General features: G+C 40.3%; 1 protein-coding gene across 1 annotated transcript in view; it reads left to right on the plus strand.

Moving 5' to 3' along the window:
- Window positions 1-2,391: 2,391 nt before the first annotated feature.
- The window catches only part of Nsun3 (NOP2/Sun RNA methyltransferase 3), a 40,779-nt gene continuing 30,810 nt past the window's right edge, over window positions 2,392-12,360 (plus strand). The window contains exons 1-3 of the mRNA XM_057765037.1: window positions 2,392-2,478; window positions 3,315-3,424; window positions 10,633-10,976. Coding sequence (XP_057621020.1) covers window positions 2,467-2,478; window positions 3,315-3,424; window positions 10,633-10,976 — 466 coding nt within the window. The 5' untranslated portion in view covers window positions 2,392-2,466. The remainder of the gene's footprint in view (window positions 2,479-3,314; window positions 3,425-10,632; window positions 10,977-12,360) is intronic.

Raw genomic sequence — 12,360 nt, forward strand, 5'->3', positions numbered from 1 at the left:
AGGTGGATCTTTTCAAGGCCAGCCTTGAATGGGTTCCATGACAGCCAGGCTTACACAGGGAGACCCTGTCTTCAAGAACCAAACACCCAAAACAAAAACCAAACACCAACATGAAGGTATTAGAACAAATTTAATCAGTAATACATACATTCATACTTACCTATACAACATACTTTATGCCCCCCTACAAAAGGAAGTTTAACCAAAAAAGCAAACAACCAAACAAAAAAATCCTAAAACGGAGTAAAAATAGAGGTCATATTTACGTCTTCTATACTGGATTGTGTGCTTGGATTTCTACACAATACCTGGGCCCCTAAAGTAATAGTCTCACCTGAACTGGAAGTCCGCAACTGCCTGGACTATGTTCTCTAACCTTGATTGCCGTTGGCTTCAAGGAACAATGAGCTTACACAATGTCTGACTGGCCTTACTACCCAGTGGATCTTTACCTTTTGGCACCATAAACAAGATGAGTTTGAGACATAGTTTGTATAAATATGAAAATTTATAAAATTGTTGGAAATAGGTTATGAAGTATATCCAAAAGCACTCCTTATGTCAAATGATTTAATGATAAAAATGCTTAAATTAAAAAAAATGCTTAGAGGGGTTATTAATCCTTTATTAATCAACCAAGTCTTTGAAACTATTATTGAAAGAAAAAAAATGAATGGGGCTGGGATGTGGTTCATTTTAGCATTCACAACACTATAGTTCAGTGCCAGCAACTACATAAACTAAGCCTAAAAGCATACCACACATAGCCTCAGAACCTTCGAGGTGGAAGAAGGGGGATCATTTCACTACTTGGTGATTTCAAGGCCAGTCTGAGCTACATGAGACGCCACCTCAAAACAATATTAACTAGGAAATACTGAACTAAATTCTCATACTTAATTGTCGGTTCTGTTTTAAAAAATGTTTTCAGTAGTTCAAAACAAGTCTACGAATAGATTTGACTTTTCTAAGTTTAACATCCTAATATGAGGCTACCTATTTTCTAGGTCTACTTTGCAAATATAAAGTTAGTATATTAATTCAGTGGTTGAAACATTTTATAATGAACAAAGAAAATATACAAAATCTCTCTTTTACAGCTAAAAGGTAGATGAATTATTTTTCCCCAAATATAGAACAGGTGGTATTCATTTAATTATTTGCATTCCAAATATTGTATGTATTTATTTTGCACTGAATCGAAATTCTAACACGACACTTTAGATTTCTGAGAAACTTGCCTAAATAAACATGCCAAGCTTTAAATCACATTAGTGGTTAAGGACCATTTTCTTTGCAACAGGGTTAAGAGGCCAGCGCCTACCTATTGCATATACCTCTACTGACATTTTGAGCATCCAGTGCTATCTCAAAACGATGATGCCTACTTATTGTAAGAGACCAAATCATCTCGGAGAAATTGCAGATTTGTTACAAAACAAGGAAAATGCTAATCGATGGTAATTCCTAATACTTGTTGAATGTGCTGGTAACTTGGTGGGTTCTTCAGTGGTCCCCATGTCTCAGTTCTTGGTTATAACAATGCATTAATCAAGCATCTGTGATATAATAGCTATTATATCAAGTCCATCCACTTAACCTTAATAAGCCTATTTAGAAAACAAAAATGAAAGCGGGAAGCAGAAAAGAAAAACATTTATTGAATGTGAATTGGAAAAAGGAACAAAAAGGAACATTGGGAAAAAGAACAAAGAGATACACTAAACACTCCCCCATGTTGATCTTTGGGGTCCTAATGAAACATCCGTGGTCCCTGGGACTAGGGGGCAATCATTATCTGGGTTTTAATCTCCTCTTGTTAGAAGATGGTATGACATGTTACGACTGTTGAAAATCTTCTACAAGACAAGTTCCCCTCTCTTCCATTTCTTTGGGGTCCACTGCTTCAGGAGGCTGATACACCCAGACACAAATGTCTCATGCCTGTCAGGCTGGTGATACTGTCAGCCAGCCTTCAGCGTAGGCTCCTAGTCTCTGGTGAGAGCTTCACTCGGTATTTCAGTGTAATATTTAACACTCCCCATTGTAAGGCTGCCTTATCTCAGGCGATCCCAAGGAAAAGCACCACTTAACACTTTTAGCGCTTCCCTCAACGTGGAGCTCGGTCTTATGAATTGCCATGCCTCTGGCTATAAAACTCTGACAGCCTAATAATGATAAAGATCTTTTGTCGACTCCCCGGGTACGGACGCGAAGAGTGACTTTGGAAAAGAACACCCAGGCTCTCTGCTTAGCCCAGAGCAAATTAAACAGGTTCGGAGTAGGTCTCGCGGGACCTGTGCCTGTGGCGGGATTTGGAGCACTGAAAGTACAATTTCGCGAGAACGGAAACAGGAACTGTATGGCAACCCGTGACCTCCTTGCAGAACCCGGAAGTGTGGCGTTTCTCTTTGTTCTTGGGCGAACCCTGCGAAAGATCCGTAGTCTGCGAGCTCAGGCGGGAGCATGCTGACTCGGGTGAGGCCCTCGGGCGCGGTGCCTGGGACTGAAGCCGCGGAGAGCCGGGGCGGACCGGGATGGGGAGCCGTGCCGAACGCGTTCCTCGTGCTTCTGTCCGCTTGCGCTCCCTGAAGCCTGCGCCGGGGCTCGCGCCGGGATGCCGGTGCCTCTAGTTCTGCCTATGGGCTAGGCCCTCGGTGCGCTTGGGTGGATAAGTGAAGCAATTGCTGCGAGTTCCAGGAATTTACGGCGACCTTTATTTCCATAAATAAACTTCATTTGGGAGTAATTTTACGTTTACGGAAACGCAGCTGTGGTGATTTATCTCTACAGTGTTATTAAAAAAAAATAACAAAGCACTTTTATGCCTTCTGAAATTTTGTTAACATACATCCACCTTTAACCTGGGCCTTTCATTGGGGTAATTACCATTTTGAGAAACGCCATTTTCATAAATTGGTAGACTAGCAATAATATAATTTTGTCACAAGTGAGGTGTTGCTCCCAAGGCAGGAACTATTGTAAGTAGTTCTTTAAAAGCAGGAAGCCTCTCTCTGGGCCGAGTAGCTATTGGCAGTAGGTGACTGTCGCTGGGAGAGGAAGTTTTCTTCCCGCCCATTTCATTCATGTATTATTTTTAAAAAGGACACGAAGTTGGGAGAGAACCATACAGGGGTAGTGTGAGGAGTTGGAGAAGTGTGTGGGCGTGATTATTAATACACTGAATACGTAATGAAATGCTCAACGAATAATTACGGATGTAAACAAAAAAATTAAGGTCATGTTAATGCCAAATTTCAATAAATTTGTTAATATCACAATGTGTCGTTCGCAATTTTCTCTTACCATCATAGCTGAAAGCAAAATCAGACGGGAAGCTCGCAAAACAGCTATGCAGAGTTGTGTTGGACCAGTTTGACAAACAGTATTCCAAAGAACTTGGGGATTCCTGGAGTACAGTAAGGTTAGTGTAATTCATCTCTTGCTATTTTTGACAGAATAGTGGGAGCTTGTGGTATACCTCTTTGATGAGAGCGGCACCATGCAGATAAAAATGTAGTATACACATTCTGAGAGGAAGGGTTCAGTAAGAATACAGATAGGCGGATGGATCTCTGAGTTCAAGGCCAGCCTGGGCAATGAGAGCTAGTTCCCGGACAGGCTCCAAAGCTACGGAGAATGTCTCGGAAAAACAAAACAAAACAAACAAAATACAGGTTAAGGGATCAACTAGCTGCTCTCTCCTGTTTGAACTGTAGGTACGGGCCACAAATGGGTTTCAAATCATGGAGAAAGAAAGTGATAGTAAAAATGAGCCCCTCTCCTCCGAAGCAATTACTTTTATCTGTAAAAGTGGAACTGCACTGCATTTTAAAACGGTGTCATAACAAAAGTCCTAACCTTGAAGAAATTTCACTTTTGGAAATTCAGAAAATAACAAATCCTTAAAGTCAGTGCTCCTTTATCTTAGCTAAAGTCATACTTTATTTGGCAGTCATAGTCACCATTATGTCTGTATTTGGAATATATGGACACATGGACAAATCTAAATGTATTTCTTAAAAATAAGCATATAATGCAGCAAAGTCAGCAGTGGGCCTGTGTGATGCTATGGTTAAGTTGGTGGGGAGGGAAGGCTGGCGACCAGAAGGGGGACTCCATTGTAAGTTGTCCTCTGAGCTCCATGCTCACTCATACTCCATGTCCCTGAAGTAAATTCAGTAATTTTTTTTAAGAGACAAAAACATTTGTTATCTTGATCAGAATGATAGTGGATGGGGTTTTATATGGAGTGCCTGCTATGTATATATGATACCCCCTGGAATACAAGAACCTTATACCCCTGTGTAGTTTATGTGCAGTCTGTTCATGGGAGGGGCATGGGAAACATTCCAGAAACATGGAGCAAGAATGGCGTATTTTATTTACTGATGTGTGTGGGTGCCTGTGAAAGCCACTGGTGATTTTGGAATTAACTTGGTAAAAGGAGCCAGACAATAAGGGCTGGGCAGAGATTGCCCAGTATTGTGTGCAGTAAAGAGAACAGTATGGTATGACTGCAGATAGTCTTCAGCTTAGCTCAGAAAGTAACTTCTCAGGATTGTTTTAAATTCTTAGGTTAACTTAAAATTTCTTCTTTTCACAGAACAGCTTGAAGCATATTTCAAGACAGAAATTAAGTCTTATTAATAAAGATAAGAAAATATGAAGTGGGTCAAAGATGATTTTAGGATGGTTAGATATTCGGGAAACATAATTGGAAATGCAACAGTTATTTCAACAATCCTGCATTTCATAGTGATCCTTCTATCAAAAATGCACAGTGAAGTATATAATGAATTCATGAGGTTTTTAGTATGGAAACATATTCACATGGACTACCTAAAGGACCACACCCCCTGCATCACTATTGTATGCAAACAATACCTACTTGTGTTTTCCTGGGAACAAACTTCAGGCTTGTGTGTTTCTTCTGAGGCTATAGCATGCAGTTAAAGTCATTTCTCTGCATTCATTCAGTTGGTTAGTAAGTAGAGGTGGGACTTTTGCCCAGTCTGTCTTAGTCTTGATTTCCTGCTGCTGACAGTGCTGTCTCCTACCGGGGATATAATTAGCATACTTGGGTGATTGAAGAAAAAATATTGCGAGAAGTAGTTTGTCTAGAGACTTTTTAGTAACTTGGCTATTCATACCCTGTAATGAGTTGATTTTCTACTTCGTGTACCCAGAAAGACATATAAATTACTATTTGACCCTGAACAAAATGAGCAGTGAACCTCAAAGCCATTTAATTAGCTGTGCCTTCTGTTGCATTTCTCCCTTTTGGTAGGATTTCATGGTAACTTAAGTTTTGCATAAACATGTACTAAATTTGCTGTAGGAAAATGAAAGCTTTCTTAGAAAGGCTGACCATGAAGGCAGCATAAAAAGAGAACTGAATGACATGTTTGTTTGATAACTGTCTTCAAACATAATGTCCTGTGAGAATTTTTCTTTCAAGCCGGGCGGTGGTGGCGCACGCCTTTAATCCCAGCACTTGGGAGGCAGAGGCAGGCAGATCTCTGTGAGTTCGAGACCAACCTGGTCTACAAGAGCTAGTTCCAGGACAGGTTCCAAAACCACAGAGAAACCCTGTCTCGAAAAACCAAAAAAAAAAAAAAAAAAAAAAAAGAATTTTTCTTTCAGCGTTGCCCTACCTCTCTCTCATCTAGAAAGTGATTGATGTTTCTCAGGTTTCTGTAGCAATGGGTTTTCATATTTCAGCTTTTGCTGTACTTTCTTCCAGCTTGTTGCTCTCAAGGAAGTCCCTTCCCAGCAGAGCTTTATTTAACCTTTCGTCCACGTGATATCTTCCTACACTCCACACTTCTTTTTCAGATTCAGTGCATTACCTGTGTTTTCCCGCAGTTACTCTTGCCCTCCTGCTCGGCATACTCATACATGTGCTATTGTTCTCTTTAACCCTATGTTGCTTTCAGGATTAACTTACATTCCTCCTTTGGGGGCCTTACTGTCAGTCTTGTATCCTTACTCCATTAGACCTTTAGATCTTTGTAATAAAGAAGAAAAGTTACTGGGAAGTACGTCTGGTGTTTTTCTCACCTACCGAGAGGTGATCTCTAAGCCCTTGATATGTCCTCTACTGCCCTGATAGGTGTTGAGATGTGTTTCTGGGGCTTTGTGCCACACCTGCTAGTCTAACCGTGTGATTTACAGAGGGCGTTCTAGACCACAGATAAAGGAACAGCATCCCGGGGAAGTTGGTGACTAATTAAAGTTGACTATAAGGACTGTCAGTTAGGTCTCCATGGCAGAATCTGCAAAACAGCTGGGTACCTAAGTTTCTGTGAGCATCCTTGGTTGGCAGGATTACCCCACATTGCTGCCAAGAAAAGCTAGACTTCTCTGAGCTACTGGAGCCAACAGAGTCCTGTAAGTTGTCTCTTCCCATGATATATTTGAGCTTCGGTGCTTTTGCTGTAGTCCTCCATGCTCATGACTGCGAGTACAGCAGTTTTCATTGTGTTCTATGAATTTTTGACTCTGGGTGTGACCACTGGGATCCCTGGAGTTGTAGTTGCTGTGGAAACTGCATAGTCTTGGCAACTCTATCAGTATATTCCCAGAGATCACTCCTTCTCTTAGAGAAAGGGAAATTGGCTGCCAAGGGCTATTGCTTCTTCCTAAGAGATGTTTTTATTTGGATACACTTTAAGTTCTATGTGTCATTGCTGTTTAGGTAGCCATCCTCGTCTCTGGCATGTTGCTGTCTCCATCATCTTTCAACTTCTGTATTTGGTGGTGGCTTGCTTTAGCCTCCCCAGTCACGGCAGTGTGTTTCAGGTAGTGCTCTCACCATTTTAAACTGACACCCGCCCACTGAGATACAGTTATTTCCACTCACCAATAGTCAAGTATGCAGAGGTCAAATTACTTGAGAAGGCACACATCCCATGTATTTGGAGAGAACTTGTGGATTATTCTTAACCACTCTGTCAAGCTGCTTCTCAGAGCTGCCATGTTCCAGCATGTCACCCTGCCCACAGACCCTCTTTTTGCCTTCACCATGTGCAGTGTTGCATCTGAACCAAAATGATAGGAGCAAAGAGGCTCTTTTGTGCCTTTGGTACTAGATATGCTGTCCCCTCTGCCAGGTATACCCTGCCTTCTTTCTGTTAGTTAGTGTGGGTTTGAAGCTCTCAGCATCTTGTAGCATATCACTTAGATGAGTTATTGAAAATCTCTGCACACTGTCCTGATCTGTAAGACAAACAAAATAGTATCTATTCCATAGTTGTTGTTGTTGTTGTTGTTATTATTATTATTGTTGTTGTTTTTTCAAGACAGGGTTTCTCTGTAGCTTTGGAGCCTGTCCTGGAACTAGCTAGCTCTTGTAGACCAGGCTACCCTCAAACTCACAGAGATCCACCTGCCTCTGCCTCCAGAGTGCTGGGATTAAAGGCGTGTGCCACCACCGCCCGACTTATTCCATTGTTATTTAAGAGAGGAAATGAATTCTCATAAATATATACACTAGTGGTTCTCAATCTTCTGAATGCTGTGACTCCTTAATACAGTTCCTCATGTTGTGGTTATTTCTAAAGTTATTTCTGTTGCTAGTTCTATTGTGTAAGTATCTGTGTTTTCCAATGGTCTTAGACAACCCCTGGGAAGCATTGCCAGGAAAAGGTGAGAAGCCTTTAGCCCCTTGTTAAAATCACTGAAAAAATAAAGACGTAGATGAAATGCCTTGGAAAAAACTTAAGTGTGTTTCCATGCGGCCTGAATTTTCTGAGCACAGCCTTTAAAGTGATCTAGTGAGCACCCTCTAGTGGACAGTAAGGACATTAGTACTGTGTTCAAGTTCAGTTTTATTTACTGTCTTTTAAAGTCACTTTACATAAGATTTAAACATTCAGAGTTTTATATTGTGACTATATAATAGCATGTGGCCAAAGCATAGTGTTCATTTAGAGCACGAATAAATAAATCTTAGCAAGATGACAACAATGACTTGGCATGTTGTGTACGCATAAGAAACATGAATCACAAAGACTTTCGTAGGCATAGACAGTCACAGCAAGTTTTAGCAGTCTCTGAGCCCTTTCAGAAGAGTGCCGTCCCATCTACCTAAACCAGTACTTTCCAACGTGCCTTTCTCTGGTCCTCCTATCAGAAAAAACAAAAACCGCAACAAAGCAGAATCCACATTTATGCTGTATACACTTACAAAGAGAGCCATGCTTTATTTATCCTGACTTCCATACAGTCAGGATTTTCTTTTTTTTTTCCTTCTTTTTTTTAGAAAATTATGTTTTAGATTTACTTAGTTTGTTTTATGTGTATGAGTATTTTGCTTGCATGGGTGGATATGTGTACCCTGTGAGTGCTTAGTGTTTGAGTTCAGAAGAGGTTATCAGATCGCTGGAAATGGAATTACAGGTGGTTGGGAGCCTCCATGTGGATGTGAGGAACCAAACGTGGGTCCTCTATAAGAACAACAAATGCTTAATCTCTGAGCTATTTATCCAACCTCTATAAAGCATTTCTCTAAGGCATCCACATATGCTCAAGGCATGGGATGTCAACATCAGGACTTAGAAAGTAAATGGAAAATTGTTTGACAGCTGAGATGTTTTCCAGGGCTTGATTTCAACAAAACTAAGCAGCTGCAATTGACAGCTCATTAAAATATTTTTGGTGATGGATCAGTAGCAGTTTTGGAGACATAATTCAGAAGAATTCAAAGAGGGAAACTTGGCAAGTGTATTTAATTTTACAACACATTTCATTTTAACTGACCTAAGTGGGAATCTTTTCTGCTTTATAAAAATCCAAAATAGGCATAAAATTGATCTTGAATCCTGGATCATTCTAGCAAAAAAAAAAAAAAAAAAAAAGTCATCTATAGATATATGGAAACAAAAGCTTATTTGTTGACAGAGGTTCCTGTCCTCCCTGGTTCCGTAATCGTTCAGTCCCATAGAAACACATAGAGGTCCACATTAATTATAAACTCGTTGGCCTAGTCGCTCAGGCTTTTCTTATTTAACTAATTCTTACATCTCTTGTCTATATTACGTGGCTTGGTAACTTATATCAGTGATGCGTTCTCATCTTACTTGCTCTGTGTCTGGGTGACGACCACAGACAGAATTCTCCTGTGCTTGTTGCCCTGCCTCTACTTTTTCCTGGCTGCTGACCAATCAGCATTTTATGAAAATACAGGTGACAGAGTACAGACCATTGTTCCACAGCACTTATTTCATTAAGATACCAGCTTCCTATCAGATTTACTTATGTTTAATAAATATCAAATTTTAAGCAAATTTGCACTCGTTATTGACAATAAAATATAGAAAATACTATTTTTACACTTATATTTAAAACCACAAGGAAAGCAAACATTATACTACGTGCAAAGTGTGTATGTGAATGGGCATGCCACCAATGTGTGGATAAAATTGTGAATAAAAATGGATTAAAAGCTGGGCATGGTGGCACATGCCTTTAATCCCAGCACTCATGAGACAGAGGCAGGTGGATCTCTGTGAGTTTGAGGTAAGCCTGGTCCACATAAGTTTCCAGGACAGGTAGGCAGGCCAGGGCTAAACAGAGAAATCCTGTCCCCAAAATAACAACAACAACAACAACAAAAAACTAAAAACCTAAAAGAAGAATAAAAAGGATTTGAAGCATAAAATATAATGTGGTTGCTCATGCCTGTGTGGGTGTGTGTATCTGAGCACATGCATGGTCTTTGTCTATTGCATTTTGCTCTAAAGCCTTCAGTAGAGTCTGCCACTGAACTCGAAGCTTGCCCTTGACTGGTAGGGAGCTCAGTGTCTGACCTTTCAATGTTGGGGTTACAGGCACACAACGCCGAGTTATAGCACAGGTTATAGCCATGCCTGACTTTGTACCTAGCTGCAAGCAGCCTCGGTGTGTAAAGGAAGTTCTCTTACCCTCTGCTTTCTTCCCAATCTTTTTTCCATTCCTAATACATTAATCAAAATTAATATTAAAACAAACAGAGTGTATCAATTAATTAATTTAATTATATTTTTAAGTAAAGTCAGGGTGGCCACATCATGACCTTATGAGGCAAAAGGAGAAGCTGGGAAGACCCATCCTGATTAGTCAGGTTTCTGGGTTGCTAGGCCAGTAGCTATGGAAATGATGGAAAGTGATAGGTTTATTTTGCTCATGCATTGAGAAGTGTTAGTTCATGATGGGTGTGGAGAGCAAAGTGGAAAAAGCCATTCACAGGGCCTGGATATAGGTAAGGGAATAGGAGGGGCTGAGGCAAAATTTACCTTCCCAGACCCCACCCCAGTGATTCGTACCTCCCAACCAAGCCTCACATCCAACTTTTCATCATCCCCAATTGTGGCATAATGTAGAAATCCAGCAGGGGTTAATCTCTTGATTAGGTAAGTGCCTCATGAACTAATCACCTCATAGACACATACAGAACAGTGCATCACTAAATATAGTTGCTTTTTTTCTCAACTCTGTAACACTGGCAGTCCAGATTAACCATAAGAGATCCTGTGTGAAAAATCACAGGTAGAGGAGTGTAATCCTAGGAGCACATTCACCCTATTAATCGTATAAGACTACACTAGTTCGTGATACTGACACTCATTTATTGCTCTTTTTCTGCCGTAGGGATGTTCTAGTATCTCCATCATTGTGGCAATATGCGGTCCTCTTCAACCGATTCAATTATCCCTTTGAGCTGGAAAAGGACTTACAGTTGAGGGGCTATCACACAATCCTTCCTGGGTCCTTACCATATTATCCTAAATCAATGAAGTGTTACCTCAGCCGATCTCCAGATCGAATGCCTTCAGAAAGACATCAGACTGGAAGCTTGAAGAAGTACTACCTCCTCAACGCTGCCTCTCTTCTCCCAGTACTGGCTCTGGAACTGAGTGACGGGGAGACCGTTCTGGACTTGTGTGCTGCTCCTGGAGGCAAATCAGTAGCCCTGCTGCAGTGTGCTTCCCCAGGTACTGTCTGTCCTTGGCACACCTCACAGTCGTCACAATCTGAGGGCTTCAGACGCTTTGGAAATCGATAAAGGGAAATGTGAGCATGGGTATGCAGAGTTAGGGAGTCCGAATACGAGTTAGGACACCGTGAGTAAGAACGGAAAACATAGTTAAGGAAGACTGGGATGGCATTCAGATTGCCTCTCAGACTAAGGAAGTACTCTGCCGCTGAGTTCCTTACACTTGAGTGGTTGCCTGGATGCCATTGTCAGAGCTCGTTGTCAAACACACAAAACTCCACTTGAAACCACTTTGTTGTATTATTTCTTGGACCATATGGTTCTAAACAAGTTCTGTTTAGTAGATGGATACTATGTAACATAAAATAATTCAATTTTTTTTGAATATTCTCATTTAAAAAAGGAGTAAGGTAAAACTAATTTGACATTTTTTGGAGTTCCAAGGTTATGACCCTTGAGCACATAATCACAATGAAAGTATTTGAAGAAGTATTTTACACTCTTATTTTTCTTTGAGGTCTTTGAAATTAGTTGTTTTACTATTAGAACACAGGTCAATTTCTCATAACCACCTATGGGGAGAGAAGATAGTATTAAACAGTGGAGTAAGTTCTTTTATAGGGATTTTGTTATTGTTGCTGATATTGGTGTTAAGTCCAGGGGCTGAGGTCTGTCTTAGTCAGTATAGTATTTGCCGTGTAAACTTAAGGACCTAATAAACTTGGATTCACAGTAACAATGTTTAAAAGAAAATGCTGTGCATGTTTGCCTGCACGTGTACTCTTAGCACTGACAGGACCCAGGAAGTTCTCTGTGGTGGAGAGCTATGGACAAAGGCCGATACCCAAAGTCAACCTCTGTCCCCTCTACATGCTTGCTTAGCCACACATGTGTGCTCATACATGTACATGAGTACACACATGCACACATAAAATAAACCTATTTCATTGTAAATTACTTTCTTAATAATGTTAGTGATTATTTTGCTAAAACTTTTAGAACCCTAATTCATGTTTCTCTGAATGTTAGTGATTGCTAGATGAGGCATAGTTCAGTTCCAATTTAATTTGGTTGTATTTTATGATCTTAGGTTTACTTACTGTTCATACTGATTAAAAAAAAAAACTGAAATACTGAGAGCCTTGCTATACTGGTTACATTGGTTGCTTATATTTCTTCTGAGTTATGGTTGCAAGCTACCAGGGGCAGCGGGCATTTTAATGATTGCCTAGGTAAGCATTCTTTAAAATGTTCTCAGCTTTTCAAAAGTAAGTTTCAAGCCCAATCATTTACTTGCTTGCTTAGTTGTTAACACATCACTCTTTCAACAAAGAAGTCACTGTTTTTGTTTTTTTTTTTTTCAGATTTATTTTGCATGTGTG

Source organism: Chionomys nivalis, chromosome 3 (genome assembly GCF_950005125.1).
Source record: "Chionomys nivalis chromosome 3, mChiNiv1.1, whole genome shotgun sequence".
In the NCBI taxonomy this organism is placed as follows: domain Eukaryota; kingdom Metazoa; phylum Chordata; class Mammalia; order Rodentia; family Cricetidae; genus Chionomys; species Chionomys nivalis.